General features: G+C 43.5%; 1 protein-coding gene across 1 annotated transcript in view; it reads left to right on the forward strand.

Moving 5' to 3' along the window:
* The window catches only part of LOC124019722 (immunoglobulin-like domain-containing receptor 2), a 54830-nt gene that overhangs the window by 12469 nt on the left and 18239 nt on the right, over nt 1-24122 (forward strand). Inside the window, exons 3-5 of the mRNA XM_046335139.1 lie at nt 3624-3743; nt 13109-13171; nt 20275-20456. Coding sequence (XP_046191095.1) covers nt 3624-3743; nt 13109-13171; nt 20275-20456 — 365 coding nt within the window. The remainder of the gene's footprint in view (nt 1-3623; nt 3744-13108; nt 13172-20274; nt 20457-24122) is intronic.

The following is a 24122-nucleotide window of genomic DNA, read 5'->3' on the forward strand; positions in this document are numbered from 1 at the left end:
ATCAATATACACTATACACATCAATGTACACATCAATATACACATCAATATACACTATACACATCAATATACACTACACACATCAATGTACACATCAATATACACTATACACATCAATATACACTACACACATCAATGTACACATCAATATACACTATACACATCAATATACACTATACACATTAATGTACACATCAATATACACAATATACACATCAATACACATCAATGTACACATCAATATACACTATACACATCAATATACACTACACACATCAATGTACACATCAATATACACTATACACATCAATATACACTATACACATTAATGTACACATCAATATACACTATACTACATCAATATACACATCAATATGCACTATACACATCAATATACACATCATGTTCACATCAATATACACTATACACATCAATATACACTATACACATCAATATACACTATATACACATCAATATACACTATACACATCAATATACATACACACATCAATATACACTATACACATCAATGTACACATCAATATACACTATACACATCAATATACACTATACACATCAATATACACATCAATATACACTATACACATCAATATACACATCAATATGCACTATACACATTAATATACACATCAATATACACTATACACCTCAATATACACTATACACATCAATATACACATCAATATACACTATACACATTAATATACACATCAATATACACTATACACATTAATATACACATCAATATACACTATACACATCTCAATATACACTATACACATCAATATACACATCAATATACACTATACACATCAATATGCACACATACACATTAATATACACATCAATATACACTATACACCTCAATATACACTATACACCTCAATATACACTATACACATCAATATACACATCAATATACACTATACACATCAAATATACATCAATATACACATCAATATACACTATACACATCACATATACACATCAATATACACATCAATATACACATCAATATACACATCACATATACACATCAATATACACTATACACATCAATATACACTATACACATTAATATACACATCAATATACATCAATATATACACATCAATATACACTATACACATCAATATACAATATACACATCAATATACACTATACACATTAATATACATCAATATACACTATACATTAATATACACATCAATATACACTATACACATCAATATACACATCAATATACACATCAATATACACAATATACACATTAATATACACATCAATATACACTATACACATCAATATACACATCAATATACACTATACACATAATATACACACAATATACATACTATACACATCAATATACACTACACATCAATATACACAATATACACTATACACATCAATATACATTACATCAATACACATCAATATACACTATACACATCAATATACAATATACACATCAATATACACTATACACATTAATATATACACATCAATATACACTATACACATCAATATACAATATACACATCAATATACACTATACACATCAATATACACTACACACATTAATATACACATCAATATACACTATACACACATCAATATACGCACAGAGTGATATCCAGAGTGATCTGCAGGTGATCTCCAGAGTGATCTGCAGGTGATCTCCAGAGTGATATCCAGACTGATCTGCAGAGTGATCTCCAGAGTGATCTGCAGAGTGATCCTCCCTGAGACCGGGTCTGGTATCTCATATGTCTGTAAGTTAACATGGAGGTAACGTACAGCGGAGGTTTATGCAGAAGGAACTTGTAAACAAAAAGAGTGCAGTGTGTCGATCTACGAGACTTCAAGGCCCAGACTTCTTTCTGATACAGAATGCAGTGACATGTACTGAACCTGTTGTCCATAATAAAGTGTAGTGCAGTATTATAAACCAAATGGGTTCAATACAGTGGCATGTTAATAGATATCCACTAAAACTATTTTCTGGTTGTCCATAGGATTTGAGACTTGCAGTCTCCTAACCCACAGCCCCACCTCCAGCCCGACCCCCAACAGGAAAGGCTGTTCATTATGCTTGTCTCTTCCTGTCCCTTAAATAGGTCTGTTTACATGTCCGCCTCACAATGGACTGACTGGTCTGCTGAAAGTCTCCCTCCACAGAGTCCTCGCCTCCTTTACTGTTTATCACTCAACACAACTCCTCCGTGGACTGTGTCAGACACAATGTTCCCTCCTCCCCCTAACTGGCCAAAACAAACCTGTTTCTCCGTTCCTCCTTGTCCTTGACAATCTTGATATTTATATTCTCAGTTGAAACCCGAGGTGACATATTTGAGACTTCACATGGGAAGTTAAGGAATGTTGTAAGGTAGTTTTACAGAGTGATGTTTGACAGAGTGATGTTTGACAGAGTGATGTTTGACAGAGTGATGTTTGACAGAGTGATGTTTGACAGAGTGATGTGTTAGATGTGATGTTTGACAGAGTGATGTTTGACAGAGTGATGTTTGACAGAGTGATGTTTGACAGAGTGATGTTTGACAGAGTGATGTTTGACAGAGTGATGTTTGACAGAGTGATGTGTTAGATGTGATGTTTGACAAAGTGATGTTTGACAGAGTGATGTTTGACAGAGTGATGTTTGACAGAGTGATGTTTAACAGAGTGATGTTTGACAGAGTGATGTTTGACAGAGTGATGTTTGACAGAGTGATGTTTGACAGAGGGATGTGTTAGATGTGATGTTTGACAGAGTGATGTTTGACAGAGTGATGTTTGACAGAGTGATGTTTGACAGAGTGATGTTTGACAGAGTGATGTTTGACAGAGGGATGTGTTAGATGTGATGTTTGACAGAGTGATGTTTGACAGAGTGATGTTTAACAGAGTGATGTTTGACAGAGTGATGTTTGACAGAGTGATGTTTGACAGAGTGATGTTTGACAGAGTGATGTTTGACAGAGTGATGTGTTAGATGTGATGTTTGACAGAGTGATGTTTGACAGAGTGATGTTTGACAGAGTGATGTTTGACAGAGTGATGTTTGACAGAGTGATGTGTTAGATGTGATGTTTGACAGAGTGATGTTTTGATGTTTGACAGAGTGATGTTTGACAGAGTGATGTTTGACAGAGTGATGTTTGACAGAGTGATGTTTGACAGAGTGATGTTTGACAGAGTGATGTTTAGATGTGATGTTTGACAGAGTGATGTTTGACAGAGTGATGTTTGACAGAGTGATGTTTGACAGAGTGATGTTTGACAGAGTGATGTTTGACAGAGTGATGTGTTAGATGTGATGTTTGACAGAGTGATGTTTAGATGATGTTTGACAGAGTGATGTTTGACAGAGTGATGTTTGACAGAGTGATGTTTGACAGAGTGATGTTTGAGAGTGATGTTTGACAGAGTGATGTTTGACAGAGTGATGTGTACACATTGACAGAGTGATGTTTGACAGAGTGATGTTTGACAAAGTGATGTTTGACAGAGTGATGTTTGACAGAGTGATGTTTGACAGAGGGATGTGATACTTCTTTTCTTTTAATATCTTCTGTCTTCCTCCCCCTCCCTCTCTCCAGAGGCTGACCTGCGTATCGGGGAGCTCCAGTGGGGAGACAGTGGGGTTTACCTGTGTAAGGTGATCATCTCTGACGACCTCGAGGGCAGGAATGAGGCCCCTGTGGAGCTTCTGGTGTTGGGTGAGTCCTCAACTCCCCTTCTCAGCCCTACCCTCTCCTCCCTCCAACCCTCCATCTCTCCCAGTCATCTACCACCCTGCCTCTGACCTACTGTCAGGTTGATCTCTCCCAGTCATCTACCACCCTGCCTCTGACCTACTGCCAGGTTGATCTCTCCCAGTCTGTCATCTACCACCCTGCCTCTGACCTACTGCCAGGTTGCTAGGCAGTAGTCACTCCTGTTATGTAACCAGGCTCCGTTAGTCGTTAGCTAAGGAACATCTATCAATGGGAACAATGCAGCTATCATGTGAACAATAGTAGCCCATCATCTAGTGTAGAGATGTACAGGACTGAGTACTGTTGGGACAATAGTAGCCCATCATCTAGTGTAGAGATGTACAGGACTGAGTACTGTTGGGACAATAGTAGCCCATCATCTAGTGTAGAGATGTACAGGACTGAGTACTGTTGGGACAATAGTAGCCCATCATCTAGTGTAGAGATGTACAGGACTGAGTACTGTTGGGACAATAGTAACCCATCATCTAGTGTAGAGATGTACAGGACTGAGTACTGTTGGGACAATAGTAGCCCATCATCTAGTGTAGAGATGTACAGGACTGAGTACTGTTGGGACAATAGTAGCCCATCATCTAGTGTAGAGATGTACAGGACTGAGTACTGTTGGGACAATAGTAGCCCATCATCTAGTGTAGAGATGTACAGGACTGAGTACTGTTGGGACAATAGTAGCCCATCATCATCTAGTGTAGAGATGTACAGGACTGAGTACTGTTGGGACAATAGTAGCCCATCATCTAGTGTAGAGATGTACAGGACTGAGTACTGTTGGGACAATAGTAGCCCATCATCTAGTGTAGAGATATACAGGACTGAGTACTGTTGGGACAATAGTAACCCATCATCTAGTGTAGAGATGTACAGGACTGAGTACTGTTGGTACAATAGTGGCCCATCATCTAGTGTAGAGATGTACAGGACTGAGTACTGTTGGGACAATAGTAACCCATCATCTAGTGTAGAGATGTACAGGACTGAGTACTGTTGGGACAATAGTAACCCATCATCTAGTGTAGAGATGTACAGGACTGAGTACTGTTGGGACAATAGTAACCCATCATCTAGTGTAGAGATGTACAGGACTGAGTACTGTTGGGACAATAGTAACCCATCATCTAGTGTAGAGATGTACAGGACTGAGTACTGTTGGGACAATAGTAACCCATCATCTAGTGTAGAGATATACAGGACTGAGTACTGTTGGGACAATAGTAACCCATCATCTAGTGTAGAGATGTACAGGACTGAGTACTGTTGGGACAATAGTAGCCCATCATCTAGTGTTGAGATATACAGGACTGAGTACTGTTGGGACAATAGTAGCCCATCATCTAGTGTAGAGATGTACAGGACTGAGTACTGTTAGGGAGGTGCCTTCTTGACATCCTGCCTGTTGGCTAGTGGGATAGGTCAGTCTGTGCCCACTCAGTGTAGTGTGTTGTAATGCTAATGCCTTTCCTGTGTGATATACTGTCTGTTAGCTGGCAAGGTACAACTTGCTTCCTTAGCATGAAAAGCAAGTGTCTGTTTGAGTGAATCCTGTGTTTGGTGTGCACTGTGTCCAGTGTTTACGTATATTTATGTGTTGTTGCTCAACAATGGTGGCCTCACATCCCTGAGTGCAGTAACTAGCGTCGCCATGGTGACGCTCTGCTTGAGAGAGAGACCTTTTATTTATCTCTATAACACACTACAGTCCAGTAGAACCACGCACTCAGGACTAAGTCCAGAGTCTCTATAAACCAGGACAGCCCAGTAGAACCACCCACTCAGCACTAAGTCCAGAGTCTCTATAACACACTACAGTCCAGTAGAACCACCCACTCAGCACTAAGTCCAGAGTCTCTATAACACACTACAGTCCAGTAGAACCACCCACTCAGCACTAAGTCCAGAGTCTCTAGAACACACTACAGTCCAGTAGAACCACCCACTCAGCACTAAGTCCAGAGTCTCTATAACACACTACAGTCCAGTAGAACCACCCACTCAGCACTAAGTCCAGAGTCTCTATAAACCAGTACAGCCCAGTAGAACCACCCACTCAGCACTAAGTCCAGAGTCTCTATAACACATTACAGCCCAGTAGAACCACCCACTCAGCACTAAGTCCAGAGTCTCTATAACACACTACAGTCCAGTAGAACCACATAGATAGATGGTCAGCTAGCATGCTGTCACACCCTCCCTTTAAACCACAGTGGTCTGTCAGTGGACCATGTCCTCTGTGATGTGTAGTTTCTCTCACAGAACTACACCCTCCCTTTAAACCACAGTGGTCTGTCAGTGGACCATGTCCTCTGTGACGTGTAGTTTCTCTCACAGAACTACACCCTCCGTTTAAACCACAGTGGTCTGTCAGTGGACCATGTCCTCTGTGACGTGTAGTTTCTCTCACAGAACTACACCCTCCGTTTAAACCACAGTGGTCTGTCAGTGGACCATGTCCTCTGTGATGTGTAGTTTCTCTCACAGAACTACACCCTCCGTTTAAACCACAGTGGTCTGTCAGTGGACCATGTCCTCTGTGACGTGTAGTTTCTCTCACAGAACTACATTGAGTAGAACTTGGGTTACCCCACATATTGACCTAGTATAGTAGGAGCCACTTGTCGGGATTCCCACGGCAACAACTGGGTTTTCCTGTCGTCAGTAGGCTTGTAAGTGTGTGTTGTATTGTAGGCTTGTTAGTGTGTGTTGTATTGTAGGCTTGTAAGTGTGTGTTGTATTGTAGGCTTGTTAGTGTGTGTTGTATTGTAGGCTTGTTAGTGTGTGTTGTATTGTAGGCGTGTTATGTTAGTGTAGTGTGTGTTGTATTGTTAGTGTGTGTTGTATTGTAGGCTTGTTAGTGTGTGTTGTATTGTAGGCATGTTAGTGTGTGTTGTATTGTAGGCATGTTAGTGTGTGTTGTATTGTAGGCTTGTTAGTGTGTGTTGTATTGTAGGCATGTTAGTGTGTGTTGTATTGTAGGCATGTTAGTGTGTGTTGTATTGTAGGCGTGTTAGTGTGTGTTGTATTGTAGGCTTGTTAGTGTGTGTTGTATTGTAGGCGTGTTAGTGTGTGTTGTATTGTAGGCATGTTAGTGTGTGTTGTATTGTAGGCTTGTTAGTGTGTGTTGTATTGTAGGCGTGTTAGTGTGTGTTGTATTGTAGGCTTGTTAGTGTGTGTTGTATTGTAGGCATGTTAGTGTGTGTTGTATTGTAGGCGTGTTAGTGTGTGTTGTATTGTAGGCTTGTTAGTGTGTGTTGTATTTGCGTGTTAGTGTGTGTTGTATTGTAGGCTTGTTAGTGTGTGTTGTATTGTAGGCGTGTTAGTGTGTGTTGTTGTAGGCTTGTTAGTGTGTGTTGTATTGTAGGCTTGTTAGTGTGTGTTGTATTGTTAGTGTGTGTTGTATTGTAGGCTTGTTAGTGTGTGTTGTATTGTAGGCATGTTAGTGTGTGTTGTATTGTAGGCATGTTAGTGTGTGTTGTGTTAGTGTGTGTTGTATTGTAGGCATGTTAGTGTGTGTTGTATTGTAGGCTTGTTAGTGTGTGTTGTATTGTAGGTTGTTAGTGTGTGTTGTATTGTAGGCTTGTTAGTGTGTGTTGTGTTGTATTGTTAGTGTGTTGTTAGTGTGTGTGTTGTATTGTAGGCTTGTTAGTGTGTGTTGTATTGTAGGCATGTTAGTGTGTGTTGTATTGTAGGCTTGTTAGTGTGTGTTGTATTGTAGGCTTGTTAGTGTGTGTGTTGTATTGTAGGCTTGTTAGTGTGTGTTGTATTGTAGGCTTGTTAGTGTGTGTTGTATTGTAGGCTTGTTAGTGTGTGTTGTATTGTAGGCTTGTTAGTGTGTGTTGTATTGTAGGCTTGTTAGTGTGTGTTGTATTGTAGGCTTGTTAGTGTGTGTTTGTATGTTGTATTGTAGGCTTGTTAGTGTGTGTTGTATTGTAGGCTTGTTAGTGTGTGTTGTATTGTAGGCATGTTAGTGTGTGTTGTATTGTAGGTGTTGTTAGTGTGTGTTGTATTGTAGGCGTGTTAGTGTGTGTTGTATTGTAGGCATGTTAGTGTGTGTTGTATTGTAGGCTTGTTAGTGTGTGTTGTATTGTAGGCTTGTTAGTGTGTGTTGTATTGTAGGCATGTTAGTGTGTGTTGTATTGTAGGCTTGTTAGTGTGTGTTGTATTGTAGGCATGTTAGTGTGTGTTGTATTGTAGGCTTGTTAGTGTGTGTTGTATTGTAGGCATGTTAGTGTGTGTTGTATTGTAGGCATGTTAGTGTGTGTTGTATTGTAGGCTTGTTAGTGTGTGTTGTATTGTAGGCTTGTTAGTGTGTGTTGTATTGTAGGCTTGTTAGTGTGTGTTGTATTGTAGGCTTGTTAGTGTGTGTTGTATTGTAGGCATGTTAGTGTGTGTTGTATTGTAGGCTTGTTAGTGTGTGTTAGTGTGTGTTGTATTGTAGGCTTGTTAGTGTGTGTTGTATTGTAGGCTTGTTAGTGTGTGTTGTATTGTAGGCTTGTTAGTGTGTGTTGTATTGTAGGCTTGTTAGTGTGTGTTGTATTGTAGGCTTGTTAGTGTGTGTTGTATTGTAGGCATGTTAGTGTGTGTTGTATTGTAGGCGTGTTAGTGTGTGTTGTATTGTAGGCTTGTTACGTCAGCTTCTCTGGTTGTGAAGGGGGCAGGAACAGTTTTCTCCACTTTAATAGTCAACACATGGGTCAGAGGTCATGGAAAGAACAAACGTCCAGACTGAGTGAACCAGAAAACCTCTAAACTCCTCTCTGCTTCATAATGACTGCCAGCCAGTCAGGCAACGGTGCGTTAACCCAGTACCCAGTTAGCCCAGTACTCAGTTAGCCCAGTACCCAGTTAGCCCAGTACCCAATTAGCCCAGTACCCATTTAACCCAGTACCCAGTTAGCCCAGTACCCAGTTAGCCCAGTACCCAGTTAGCCCAGTACCCAGTTAGCCCAGTACCCAGTTAGCCCAGTACCCAGTTAGCCCAGTGCCCAGCAGTGAGGGGAGGAATTCCAGGAGGAACATCCAGCTAAGCTGCTCTTGATGTGGGCAAAGAGAGTCGGGCCGTCCAGGAGGCCTTGGAGATCCTACACCATTAAACCCTCTTCCTGTCTGTCTGATACTTACAACTCACTCTGAGAAAGTTGTTTTGCCTGAACAGGAACAATGTACTGACACGGGTCTGTATCAGGATCCCTGCTTCAAACCACTGGAGGCCAGGACAGAGAGTCTACTTCTCAACACTGGACAGTCTGTCCTGTACCAGCCTGAACAATAGACAGATATGGGCAGCATATTGCCAAGGTTGGTATCAGAATCCCTGCTTCAAACCACTGGAGGCCACAGGAGAAACATTGTGCTCCTTTGGGGTACTAGAAACATAGGTCTGCACACTTCAACAAACAAACAGGGTTGTATTCCCTCAGGCAGGGTCCAACCCCAGGCAGGGTCCAACCCCAGGCAGGGTCCAACCCCAGCCAGGGTCCAGCCCCAGGCAGGGTCCAGCCCCAGGCAGGGTCCAACCCAGGCAGGGTCCAACCCCAGGCAGGGTCCAACCCCAGGCAGGGTCCAACTGAGGCAGGGTCCAACCGAGGCAGGGTCCAACCCCAGGGTCCAACCCCAGGCAGGGTCCAACCGAGGGAGGGGACAACCCCAGGCAGGGTCCAACCCCAGGCAGGGTCCAACCGAGGCAGGGGACAACCCCAGGCAGGGTCCAACCCCAGGCAGGGTTCAACCGAGGCACGGTCCAACCGAGGCAGGGTCCAACCCCAGGCAGGGTCCAACTGAGGCAGGGGACAACCGAGGCAGGGGACAACCCCAGGCAGGGTCCAACCGAGGCAGGGTCCAACCCCAGGCAGGGTCCAACTCCAGGCAGGGTCCAACCGAGGCAGGGACAACCAAGGCAGGGGACAACCGAGGCAGGGGACAACCGAGGCAGGGTCCAACCCCAGGCAGGGGACAACCGAGGCAGGGGACAACCCCATGTACTCCCTGTGTGTATTTTACATGTGTATCTCTATGGTTAATGTACAATATTCCAACACACTGCCAAGATCAAACAACCACATTATGGGGGGAAGTAAATGGTCTTCCCTAATCTCTCTCTCCATCCCCCTTTCTCTCTATTCCTCTCTCCCTCTCTCACCCTCTCTCTCCATCACCCTTTCTCTCTATTCCTCTCGACCCTCTCTCTCTCTATTCCTCTCTCCCTCTCTCTCTATCCTTCTCTCTCTCTCTCTATACCTCCCCTCTCTTTTCTCTTACAACCCCCCTCTCTTCTCTCTCTTCTCTCCTCCCCCACCCTCCTCTCTCGATCCCCCAGCCTGTGCCACATTATAACACATTTGTGTGAGCGTGGCTAACCTTTTTTTTCAGAGTTGTATATGAAGTTGAAATATGAAGTAACGTTAGTGACTCACATCTCCAGAGAGGGAAACAGTCAGAGACAGAGAGGGAAACAGTCAGAGACAGAGAGGGAAACAGTCAGAGAGGGAAACAGTCAGAGACAGAGAGGGAAACAGTCAGAGACAGAGAGGGAAACAGTCAGAGACAGAGAGGGAAACAGTCAGAGACAGAGGGAAACAGTCAGAGACAGAGAGAGGGAAACAGTCAGAGACGGAGAGGGAAACAGTCAGAGACGGAGAGGGAAACAGTCAGAGACGGAGAGGGAAACAGTCAGAGACAGAGAGGGAAACAGTCAGAGTGAGGGAAACAGTCATAGACACAGAGGGAAACAGTCAGAGACAGAGAGGGAAACAGTCAGAGACAGAGAGGGAAACAGTGAAGAGTCAGAGACAGAGAGGGAAACAGTCAGAGACAGAGAGGGAAACAGTCAGAGACAGAGAGGGAAACAGTCAGAGACAGAGAAACAGTCAGAGAGGGAAACAGTCTGAAACAGTCAGAGATGGAGGGAAACAGTCAGAGATTATTACGGAGGGAAACAGTCAGAGACAGAGAGGGAAACAGTCAGAGACAGAGAGGGAAACAGTCAGAGACAGAGAGGGAAACAGTCAGAGACAGAGAGGGAAACAGTCAGAGACAGAGAGGGAAACAGTCAGAGACAGAGAGGGAAACAGTCAGAGACAGAGAGGGAAACAGTCAGAGACGGAGAGGGAAACAGTCAGAGACGGAGAGGGAAACAGTCAGAGACAGAGAGGGAAACAGTCAGAGACAGAGAGGGAAACAGTCAGAGACAGAGAGAACCTGTTATTGTAACACAGTGCTGTTGTCAGTGAGTTCACTGCCTGTGTATTTGTGACATCACTGTGATGCCACTGGTAATATCATCAACTCATTTGTCTACAGACTGACTGGAAGCTCCCCAATTCAATCCACTGCAGATAAAGTGAAGCAGCACCAGGTTCAGTCAGTCTGTTTGAGTCAGGCTGTATTTCAAGGGCAGGTGTGGTGACTCAAAGCATTGCTTTTCAAATAAAAACCTTATCAATGACGAGCACATTAAAGTTAAAGCCAGATGACTGTGAAGGATCTTCGACTGTCTCCATAAAGCAGAGGTTGCTGACTGTACTCTTCACAAGTCCTCATGGCCATAGCTAAGGAAACCATGTGATCCTGTGTAGGTCAGTTGGTAGAGCATGGTGCCTGCAATGCCAGGGTTGGGGTTTTTAAAGTATGCAAATGTATGACCTCTACTGTAAGTCTCTCTGGATAAAAGTGTCTGCTAAATTACTAAAATGTAAATGTGAGAAAATTAAACACAGTTCCCAAAACAGGTACATATTCAGTGGGGCTTTGATGGAAAAGCCCTGTCAGCCCTAAAGCCCTGTGATGGAAAAGCCCTGTCAGCCCTAAAGCACCGTGATGGAAAAGCCCTGTCAGCCCTAAAGCCCTTTGATGGAAAAGCCCTGTCAGCCCTAAAGCACCGTGATGGAAAAGCCCTGTCAGCCCTAAAGCCCTTTGATGGAAAAGCCCTGTCAGCCCTAAAGCCCTGTGATGGAAAAGCCCTGTCAGCCCTAAAGCCCTGTGATGGAAAAGCCCTATCAGCCCTAAAGCCCTGTGATGGAAAAGCCCTATCAGCCCTAAAGCCCTGTGATGGAAAAGCCCTGTCAGCCCTAAAGCCCTGTGATGGAAAAGCCCTGTCAGCCCTAAAGCCCTGTGATGGAAAAGCCCTATCAGCCCTAAAGCCCTGTGATGGAAAAGCCCTGTCAGCCCTAAAGCCCTGTGATGGAAAAGCCCTGTCAGCCCTAAAGCCCTGTGATGGAAAAGCCCTGTCAGCCCTAAAGCCCTGTGATGGAAAAGCCCTGTCAGCCCTAAAGCCCTGTGATGGAAAAGCCCTGTCAGCCCTAAAGCCCTGTGATGGAAAAGCCCTATCAGCCCTAAAGCCCTGTGATGGAAAAGCCCTGTCAGCCCTAAAGCCCTGTGATGGAAAAGCCCTATCAGCCCTAAAGCCCTGTGATGGAAAAGCCCTGTCAGCCCTAAAGCCCTGTGATGGAAAAGCCCTATCAGCCCTAAAGCCCTGTGATGGAAAAGCCCTATCAGCCCTAAAGCCCTGTGATGGAAAAGCCCTGTCAGCCCTAAAGCCCTGTGATGGAAAAGCCCTAGCAGCCTTAAAGCCCTGTGATGGAAAAGCCCTATCAGACTGTTTGAGTCAGGCTGTCTTTCAAGACATGTGGGGTGAAGGAAACCCAGTCATATTTCTCTGCATCATAGCTTTTCAACAAAACCATATCAGTGACAACCACATTTAGACTAAAAGTGGCATATTCTGCAGGCTGGCATGTCCACCTTCATGACTCCTCTATTGTCCAAATCTCTGTCTGCTGGCATGTCCACCTTCATGACTCCTCTATTGTCCAAATCTCTGTCTGCTGGCATGTCCACCTTCATGACTCCTCTATTGTCCAAATCTCTGTCTGCTGGCATGTCCACTCTTCTGTCTGCTGGCATGTCCACCTTCATGACTCCTCTATTGTCCAAATCTCTGTCTGCTGGCATGTCCACCTTCATGACTCCTCTATTGTCCAAATCTCTGCCTGCTGGCATGTCCACCTTCATGACTCTTCGATTGGCCAAATCTCTGCCTGCTGTTGCCTCCTGTACTTCATTCTCCCTGACCTTTCCCATGACCCCTGACCTTTCCTTTTTTAATTCAGTCGATTCAAGAGGTAAACTGAAATTCTAATTCCCCTCAATACTTAAAAAAAAAAGTGGAATAAGAATTTTGGTCCTGAATTGAAATGGAATCGACCCAAACCCTGCTCCTCCCCTGTCTTCTGACCTCTCCTGCCCTCTGTCCTGTCTTGCCCTGCTCTGTCCTATCCTGTCCTTCACCTCTGCTCTTCTCCTCTCTCCAGGTAAGACAGGTACAGGTGTGTCAGATGATCTCCTGCCTGACTTTGATGTGAAGATTATGCCAGGTAGGTAGGGGCGTGTCCTCCTCACCTGTGTCTGTCTGTCTCTTCTTTTCACTCATTAACACAAAACTATTGCTTCTTCACTGCCCAATCAGCCTCATGTTGTTCTTTAGTAATCCAATCAGTTATCTTATTACAAATCAAACAAATGATTATGGTCAGTTTACTGTTGAACAATGAGAGAGAGAGCGAGAGAGACAGATCAGAGACAGAAAGAGACAAACCAGAGAGAGCGAGACCAGAGAGATAGGAAGAAAGAGAGAGACAGACCAGAGAGATAGGAAGAAAGAGAGAGAGAGAGACAGACCAGAGAGATAGGAAGAAAGAGAGAGACAGACCAGAGAGATAGGAAGAAAGAGAGAGAGAGACAGACCAGAGACAGAGAGAGACAGACCAGAGAGATAGGAAGAAAGAGAGAGACAGACAGACCAGAGACAGAGAGAGACAGACCAGAGAGATAGGAAGAAAGAGAGAGAGAGACAGACCAGAGACAGAGAGAGACAGACCAGAGAGAGCGAGACCAGAGAGATAGGAAGAAAGAGAGAGAGAGAGACCAGACAGAGCGAGACCAGAGAGATAGGAAGAAAGAGAGAGAGAGACCAGAGAGAGCGAGACCAGAGAGATAGGAAGAAAGAGAGAGAGACAGTCCAGAGAGAGCGAGACAAGAGAGATAGGAAGAAAGAGAGAGAGACAGACCAGAGAGAGCGAGGCCAGAGAGATAGGAAGAAAGAGAGAGAGATAGTCCAGAGAGAGCGAGACCAGAGAGAGACAGACCAGAGAGAGAGACAGACCAGAGAGAGCGAGACCAGAGAGATAGGAAGAAAGAGAGAGAGAGACAGACCAGAGAGAGCGAGACCAGAGAGATAGGGAGAAAGAGAGAGACAGACCAGAGAGAGTGAGACCAGAGAGATAGGAAGAAAGAGAGAGACAGATCAGAGAGAGCGAGACCAGAGAGATAGGAAGAAAGAGAGAGAGACAGACCAGAGAGGATGGTTGAACTGGACATTATGGAGTAATGGTGTTTAGAGGATGGTTGAACTGGACATTATGGAGTAATGATGTTTAGAGGGTTTACAGGATGGTTGAACTGGACATTATGGAGTAATGATGTTTACAGGATGGTTGAACTGGACATTATGGAGTAATGGTGTTTAGAGGGTTTACAGGATGGTTGAACTGGACATTATGGAGTAATGATGTTTAGAGGATGGTTGAACTGGACATTATGGAGTAATGATGTTTAGAGGATGGTTGAACTGGACATTATGGAGTAATGATGTTTAGAGGGTTTACAGGATGGTTGAACTGGACATTACGGAGTAATGATGTTTAGAGGGTTTACAGGATGGTTGAACTGGACATTATGGAGTAATGATGTTTAGAGGGTTTACAGGATGGTTGAACTGGACATTATGGAGTAATGATGTTTAGAGGATGGTTGAACTGGACATTATGGAGTAATGATGTTTAGAGGATGGTTGAACTAGACATTACGGAGTAATGATGTTTAGAGGGTTTAGAGGATGGTTGAACAAGACATTATGGAGTAATGATGTTTAGAGGATGGTTGAACTGGACATTATGGAGTAATGATGTTTAGAGGGTTTACAGGATGGTTGAACTAGACATTATGGAGTAATGATGTTTAGAGGATGGTTGAACTGGACATTATGGAGTAATGATGTTTAGAGGATGGTTGAACTAGACATTATGGAGTAATGATGTTTAGAGGATGGTTGAACTGGACATTATGGAGTAATGATGTTTAAGTCGCTCTGGATAAGAGCGTCTGCTAAATGACTTAAATGTAAATGTAAATGTAGAGGGTTTACAGGATGGTTGAACTGGACATTATGGAGTAATGATGTTTACAGGACATTATGGAGTAATGATGTTTACAGGATGGTTGAACTGGACATTATAGAGTAATGATGTTTAGAGGATGGTTGAACTAGACATTATGGAGTAATGATGTTTAGAGGATGGTTGAACTGGACATTATGGAGTAATGATGTTTAGAGGGTTTACAGGATGGTTGAACTGGACATTATGGAGTAATGATGTTTAGAGGGTTTACAGGATGGTTGAACTGGACATTATGGAGTAATGATGTTTAGAGGATGGTTGAACTAGACATTATGGAGTAATGATGTTTACAGGATGGTTGAACTAGACATTATGGAGTAATGATGTTTAGAGGATGGTTGAACTAGACATTATGGAGTAATGATGTTTAGAGGATGGTTGAACTGGACATTATGGAGTAATGATGTTTAGAGGATGGTTGAACTGGACATTATGGAGTAATGATGTTTAGAGGATGGTTGAACTAGACATTATGGAGTAATGATGTTTAGAGGATGGTTGAACTAGACATCATGGAGTAATGATGTTTAGAGGATGGTTGAACTGGACATTATGGAGTAATGATGTTTAGAGGGTTTACAGGATGGTTGAACTAGACATTATGGAGTAATGATGTTTAGAGGATGGTTGAACTAGACATTATGGAGTAATGATGTTTAGAGGATGGTTGAACTAGACATCATGGAGTAATGATGTTTAGAGGATGGTTGAACTAGACATTATGGAGTAATGATGTTTAGAGGATGGTTGAATGGCACATCATGGGAATCAGAGAGAAGGGAGTTGATATTGTCTTCTGTTACATTCCCCAAATTCAGATGTTTCCTCATCTTGGAGGTTGTTGACAGATTTGGGTATGGTGAGATGGAAATGCTTATTCAGTGATGACTCATTCACTCTCATTTCAAATGTTGATGTTGCATTAGTACGTGTTCTTCTCAACAGCAGCTCCCACATCGCACTGTAGTGTTTGTGTTTAGCAGCTCCCACATCGTACTGTAGTGTTTGTGTTTAGCAGCTCCCACATCGCACTGTAGTGTTTGTGTTTAGCAGCTGGACATCGTACTGTAGTGTTTGTGTTTAGCAGGATAGTGTTTGTGTTTAGCAGCTCCCACATCGTACTGTAGTGTTTGTGTTTAGCAGCTCCCACATCGTACTGTAGTGTTTGTGTTTAGCAGCTCCCACATCGTACTGTAGTGTTTGTGTTTAGCAGCTCCCACATCGTACTGTAGTGTTTGTGTTTAGCAGCTCCCACATCGTACTGTAGTGTTTGTGTTTAGCAGCTGAACCCACATCGCACTGTAGTGTTTGTGTTTAGCAGCTCCCACATCGTACTGTAGTGTTTGTGTTTAGCAGCTGGACATCGCACTGTAGTGTTTGATGTTTAGCAGCTCCCACATCGTACTGTAGTGTTTGTGTTTGAGCTAGACATCGACTGTAGTGTTTGTGTTTAGCAGCTCCCACATCGTACTGTAGTGTTTGTGTTTAGCAGCTCCCACATCGCACTGTAGTGTTTGTGTTTAGCAGCTCCCACATCGTACTGTAGTGTTTGTGTTTAGCAGCTCCCACATCGTACTGTATTAGCAGCTCCCAAATCGCACTGTAGTGTTTGTGTTTAGCAGCTCCCACATCGTACTGTAGTGTTTGTGTTTAGCAGGTACATGAGATGGAACTGTAGTGTTTGTGTTTAGCAGCTCATTCAGCTCATTTCAAATGTTTGATGTTGCAGCTCCCACATCGTACTGTAGTGTTTGTGTCAACAGCAGCTCCCACATCGCACTGTAGTGTTTGTGTTTAGCAGCTCCCACATCGTACTGTTTAGTGTTTGTGTGTTTTTAGCAGCTCCCACATCGTACTGTAGTGTTTGTGTTTAGCAGCTCCCACATCGTACTGTAGTGTTTGTGTTTAGCAGCTCCCACATCGTACTGTAGTGTTTGTGTTTAGCAGCTCCCACATCGTACTGTAGTGTTTGTGTTTAGCAGCTCCCACATCGTACTGTAGTGTTTGTGTTTAGCAGTTCCCACATCGTACTGTAGTGTTTGTGTTTGTAGTAGGTAAAATATTCATATTCAGTGTGTTTGGAAAGTATACAGAACCCTTGACTTTTTCCACATTTTGTTATGTTACAGCCTTATTCTAAAATTTATTAAATAGTTTTTTCCCTCATCAGTCTACACACAAAACCCCATAATGACAAAGCAAAAACAGGTTTGTAGAATATTTTTACTAATTTATTTTTAAAAATCTGAAATATCACAAGTATGCGGACCCTTTATGGCAGTGATTACAGCCTGGAGTCTTCTTGGGTATGATGCTGAAAGCTTGGCACACCTGTATTTGGGGAGTTTCTCCCATTCTTCTCTGCAGATCCTCTCAAGTTCTGTCAGGTTTGATGGGGAGCGTCGCTGCAAAGATATTTTCAGGTCTCTCCAGAGGGTTCAACTCCTGAGCACTCTGGAGTAGATTTTCATCAAGGACCTCTCTGTACTTTGCTCTGTTCATCTTTCCCTTGATCCTGACTAGTCTCCCAGTCCAGGCCGCTGATGAACATCCCCACAGCATGATGCTGCCACCACCATGCTTCACCATAGGGATGGTGCCAGGTTTCCTCCGTATGTGATGCTTGGCATTCGCGCCAAAGATTTCGATCTTGGTTTCATCAAACCAGAGAATCTTGTTTCTCATGGTCTGAGAGTCCTTTAGGTACCTTTTGGCAAACTCCAAGCGGGCTGTCATGTGCCTTTTTGTGAGGAGTGGCTTCTGTCTGGCCACTCAACCATAAAGGTCTGATTGGTGATTGTCCTTCTGGAAGGTTCTCCCATCTCCACAGAGGAACTCTGGGGCTCTGTCAGAGTGACCATCAGGTTCTTGGTCACCTCCCTGACCAAGGCACTCCTCCCCCGTTTGCTCAGTTTGGCCGGGCGGCCAGCTCTAGGAAGAGTCTTGGTGGTTCCAAACTTCTTCCATTTAAGAATGATGGAGGCCTCTGTTCTTGGGGACCTTCAATACTGCAGACATTTTTAGTACCCTTCCCCAGATCTGTGCCTCGACACAATCTTGTTTCGGAGCTCTACGGACAATTCCTTCGACCTCTTGGCTTGGTTTTTGCTCTGACATGAACTGTCAACTATGGGACCTTATATAGACAGTTGTGTGCCTATCCAAATCATGTCTAATCAATTTAATTTACCAGCGGTGGACTCCAATCAAGTTGTAGTATCAGACCTCAGGATAAGACCCAGATGCAGACAGTTCGAAATAACAAAAGTATATTACAACAACGGGGGCAGGCCAACGACAGGTCAAGGTCAGGCAGAGGTCAGTAATCCAGAGCAGAGTCTCAAAGGTACAGAACGGCAGGCAGGATCAGGGTCTGGGTCAGGTAGAGGTCAGTAATCCAGGACCGTATCACAAGGTGCAGAACGGCAGGCAGGCTCAGGGTCAGGTCAGGTAAAACGGTCAAAACCGGGGAAACTATAAAACAGGGACTATAGAGAAAAACAGGAGTATGGGAAAACACTGGCTGGCTTAACGAGACAAGATGAACTGGCAACAGACAAACAGAGACCACAGGTATAAATACACAGTGGATAATGAGGAAAATGGGCAACACCTGGAGGGGCTGGAGACAAGCACAAGACAGGTAAAACAGATCAGGGTGTGACATGTAGAGACATCTGAAGGATGATCAATGGAAACAGGATGGACCTGAGCTCAATTTTGAGTCTCATAGAAAAGGGTCTGAATACTTATGTAAATAAGGTATTTCTGTTTTTTAATTTGAATACATTTGCTAAAATTTCTGAAAAACTGTTTTCGCTTTGTCATAATGGGGTATTGTGTGTAGATTGATGAAGAACAAAATTATTTAATCGATTTTAGAATAAGGCTGTAATGTAAAAACAACATGTGGGATAATGGAAGGGGTTTGAATACATTCCGAATGCATTGTTTGTCTCTGTGTGTAGTATATAGAATACAAATATATGTCTGTGTGTATTATATAGAATATAAATATATGTCTCTGTGTGTAGTATATAGAATATAAATATATGTCTCTGTGTGTAGTATATAGAATATAAATATATGTCTCTGTGTGTAGTATATAGAATATAAATATATGTCTCTGTGTGTAGTATATAGAATATAAATATATGTCTCTGTGTGTAGTATATAGAATATAAATATATGTCTCTGTGTGTAGTATATAGAATATAAATATATGTCTCTGTGTGTAGTATATAGAATATAAATATATGTCTCTGTGTGTAGTATATAGAATATAAATATATGTCTCTGTGTGTAGTATATAGAATATAAATATATGTCTCTGTGTGTAGTATATAGAATATAAATATATGTCTCTGTGTGTAGTATATAGAATATAAATATATGTCTCTGTGTGTAGTATATAGAATATAAATATATGTCTCTGTGTGTAGTATATAGAATATAAATATATGTCTCTGTGTGTAGTATATAGAATATAAATATATGTCTCTGTGTGTAGTATATAGAATATAAATATATGTCTCTGTGTGTAGTATATAGAATATAAATATATGTCTCTGTGTGTAGTATATAGAATACAAAATATGTCTCTGTGTGTAGTATATAGAATACAAATATATGTCTCTGTGTGTAGTATATAGAATATAAATATATGTCTCTGTGTGTAGTATATAGAATATAAATATATGTCTCTGTATATGAATATAAATATATGTCTCTGTGTGTAGTATATAGAATATAAATATATGTCTCTGTGTGTAGTATATAGAATATAAATATATGTCTCTGTGTGTAGTATATAGAATATAAATATATGTCTCTGTGTGTAGTATATAGAATATAAATATATGTCTCTGTGTGTAGTATATAGAATATAAATATATGTCTCTGTGTGTAGTATATAGAATACAAATATATGTCTCTGTGTGGAGTATATAGAATATATATGTCTCTGTGTGTAGTCATCATTTTGTCATAATGATGGTAGTCGACTAGATGAGTATCAGCAGTGTACTCTCTGCATGACATACTGTAACAGGAAACACTCTTTCCCTTTCCTGCCTGTAGCCTAGTCCCCTGACCAGACTTCCTGAAAAGTTGAGAGGATGTGTGTGTGTGAAGAGTGTGAGGGAATACTCTTCCAAGCAAAAACAAATACCTCTTCCTACTCTAGAATGTTGCACATAGAAATGTAACTTTCATCTCTCTCTCTCATCTCTCTCTTCCAGAATGGGCCTTTGTGGGCTCGGTTGCCCTGGGTATTATCCTGGTCATCTTGCTGTTTGGTGTATGTTGGTGCCAGTGCTGTCCTCACTCCTGCTGCTGTTATGTGTCCTGTTGGTGCTGCCCTGAGACCTGCTGCTGCCCACGACACTGTAAGTTCTGCTGCTTCCACTGGGGATCATACACAGTTAGATCAACTGTTGTAGTAAACTAATATTGTAGAATACTACAGTTATTGTAGCATATCATACTGTATGTCACTCATTCTACCAATCCACTCCCACCTTTTTAGTGGATATCATTTCTACTACTGTATAATTCCCAGAGCATCTGTGGAGTGTGGAATACCTGAAGTATTACCTGTGGAGTGTGGAATACCTGAAGTATTACCTGTGGAGTGTGGAATACCTGAAGTATTACCTGTGGAGTCTGGAATACCTGAAGTGATGAATGTTCCTCCTCCAGTATTACCTGTGGAGTGTGGAATACCTGAAGTATTACCTGTGGAGTCTGGAATTCCTGAAGTATTACCTGTGGAGTCTGGAATACCTGAAGTGATGAATGTTCCATCTCCAGTATTACCTGTGGAGTCTGGAATACCTGAAGTATTACCTGTGGAGTCTGGAATACCTGAAGTATTACCTGTGGAGTCTGGAATACCTGAAGTATTACCTGTGGAGTCTGGAATACCTGAAGTATTACCTGTGGAGTCTGGAATACCTGAAGTATTACCTGTGGAGTCTGGAATACCTGTATTACCTGTGGAGTGTGGAATACCTGAAGTATGAATGTTCCTCCTCTGTGGAGTCTGGAATATTACCTGTGGAGTCTGGAATACCTGAAGTATTACCTGTGGAGTCTGGATTACCTGTGGAGTCTGAATACCTGAAGTATTACCTGTGGAGTCTGGAATACCTGAAGTATTACCTGTGGAGTCTGGAATACCTGAAGTGATGAATGTTCCATCTCCAGTATTACCTGTGGAGTCTGGAATACCTGAAGTGATGAATGTTCCTCCTCCAGTATTACCTGTGGAGTGTGGAATACCTGAAGTATTACCTGTGGAGTGTGGAATACCTGAAGTATTACCTGAGGTGTGTGGAATTCCTGAAGTATTACCTGTGGAGTCTGGAATACCTGAAGTGATGAATGTTCCTCCTCCAGTATTACCTGTGGAGTGTGGAATACCTGAAGTATTACCTGTGGAGTCTGGAATTCCTGAAGTATTACCTGTGGAGTCTGGAATACCTGAAGTGATGAATGTTCCATCTCCTCCAGTATTACCTGTGGAGTCTGGAATACCTGAATGTTCCATTACCTGTGGAGTCTGGAATACCTGAATTATTACCTGTGGAGTCTGGAATACCTGAAGTATTACCTGTGGAGTCTGGAATACCTGAAGTATTACCTGTGGAGTCTGGAATACCTGAAGTATTACCTGTGGAGTCTGGAATACCTGAAGTATTACCTGTGGAGTCTGGAATACCTGAAGTATTACCTGTGGAGTCTGGAATACCTGAAGTATTACCTGTGGAGTCTGGAATACCTGAAGTATTACCTGTGGAGTCTGGAATACCTGAAGTGATGAATGTTCCATCTCCAGTATTACCTGTGGAGTCTGGAATACCTGAAGTATTACCTGTGGAGTCTGGAATACCTGAAGTATTACCTGTGGAGTCTGGAATACCTGAAGTATTACCTGTGGAGTCTGGAATACCTGAAGTATTACCTGTGGAGTCTGGAATACCTGAAGTATTACCTGTGGAGTCTGGAATACCTGAAGTATTACCTGTGGAGTCTTGTCGTTCTTTTAACGCAACGTAACGTAAACAACACTGCTAGCTAGCCTGCTAGCCCCCGAATAGCAACACTGCAGAAACTATTACACTCAACAGAACGACTTGATTAGTGTAGTGTCAACAACGCACCCACTGCCAGCTGGCCTACTTCAGCAGTACTGTATCATTTTAATCATTTTAGTCAATAAGATTCTTGCTACGTAGCTTAACTTTCTGAACATTCGAGACGTGTAGTCCACTTGTCATTCCAATCTCCTTTGCATTAGCGTAGCCTCTTCTGTAGCCTGTCAACTATGTGTCTGTTTATCCCTGTTCTCTCCTCTCTGCACAGACCATACAAACGCTCCTCACCGCGTGGCCGCGGCCACCCTACTCTGGTGGTCCCAGCGCGCACGACCCACGTGGAGTTCCAGGTCTCCGGTAGCCTTTGGAACTGCCAATCTGCGGTCAACAAGGCAGAGTTCATCTCAGCCTATGCCTCCCTCCAGTCCCTCGACTTCTTGGCACTGACGGAAACATGGATCACCACAGACAACACTGCTACTCCTACTGCTCTCTCTTCGTCCGCCCACGTGTTCTCGCACACCCCGAGAGCGTCTGGTCAGCGGGGTGGTGGCACCGGGATCCTCATCTCTCCCAAGTGGTCATTCTCTCTTTCTCCCCTTACCCATCTGTCTATCGCCTCCTTTGAATTCCATGCTGTCACAGTTACTAGCCCTTTCAAGCTTAACATCCTTATCATTTATCGCCCTCCAGGTTCCCTCGGAGAGTTCATCAATGAGCTTGATGCCTTGATAAGCTCCTTTCCTGAGGACGGCTCACCTCTCACAGTTCTGGGCGACTTTAACCTCCCCACGTCTACCTTTGACTCTTTCCTCTCTGCCTCCTTCTTTCCACTCCTCTCCTCTTTTGACCTCACCCTCTCACCTTCCCCCTACTCACAAGGCAGGCAATACGCTCGACCTCATCTTTACTAGATGCTGTTCTTCCACTAACCTCATTGCAACTCCCCTCCAAGTCTCCGACCACTGCCTTGTATCCTTTTCCCTCTCGCTCTCATCCAACACCTCCCACACTGCCCCTACTCGGATGGTATCGCGCCGTCCCAACCTTCGCTCTCTCTCCCCGCTACTCTCTCCTCTTCCATCCTATCATCTCTTCCCTCCGCTCAAACCTTCTCCCACCTATCTCCTGATTCTGCCTCCTCAACCCTCCTCTCCTCCCTCTCTGCATCCCTTGACTCTCTATGTCCCCTATCCTCCAGGCCGGCTCGGTCCTCCCCTCCCGCTCCGTGGCTCGATGACTCATTGCGAGCTCACAGAACAGGGCTCCGGGCAGCCGAGCGGAAATGGAGGAAAACTCGCCTCCCTGCGGACCTGGCATCCTTTCACTCCCTCCTCTCTACATTTTCCTCCTCTGTCTCTGCTGCTAAAGCCACTTTCTACCACGCTAAATTCCAAGCATCTGCCTCTAACCCTAGGAAGCTCTTTGCCACCTTCTCCTCCCTCCTGAATCCTCCGCCCCCCCCCCCTCCTCCCTCTCTGCAGATGACTTCGTCAACCATTTTGAAAAGAAGGTCGACGACATCCGATCCTCGTTTGCTAAGTCAAACGACACTGCTGGTTCTGCTCACACTGCCCTACCCTGTGCTCTGACCTCTTTCTCCCCTCTCTCTCCAGATGAAATCTCGCGTCTTGTGACGGCCGGCCGCCCAACAACCTGCCCGCTTGACCCTATCCCCTCCTCTCTTCTCCAGACCATTTCCGGAGACCTTCTCCCTTACCTCACCTCGCTCATCAACTCATCCCTGACCGCTGGCTACGTCCCTTCCGTCTTCAAGAGAGCGAGAGTTGCACCCCTTCTGAAAAAACCTACACTCGATCCCTCCGATGTCAACAATTACAGACCAGTATCCCTTCTTTCTTTTCTCTCCAAAACTCTTGAACGTGCCGTCCTTGGCCAGCTCTCCCGCTATCTCTCTCTGAATGACCTTCTTGATCCAAATCAGTCAGGTTTCAAGACTAGTCATTCAACTGAGACTGCTCTCCTCTGTA

This window comes from Oncorhynchus gorbuscha, unplaced genomic scaffold, assembly GCF_021184085.1.
Source record: "Oncorhynchus gorbuscha isolate QuinsamMale2020 ecotype Even-year unplaced genomic scaffold, OgorEven_v1.0 Un_scaffold_658, whole genome shotgun sequence".
Lineage (NCBI taxonomy): Eukaryota > Metazoa > Chordata > Actinopteri > Salmoniformes > Salmonidae > Oncorhynchus > Oncorhynchus gorbuscha.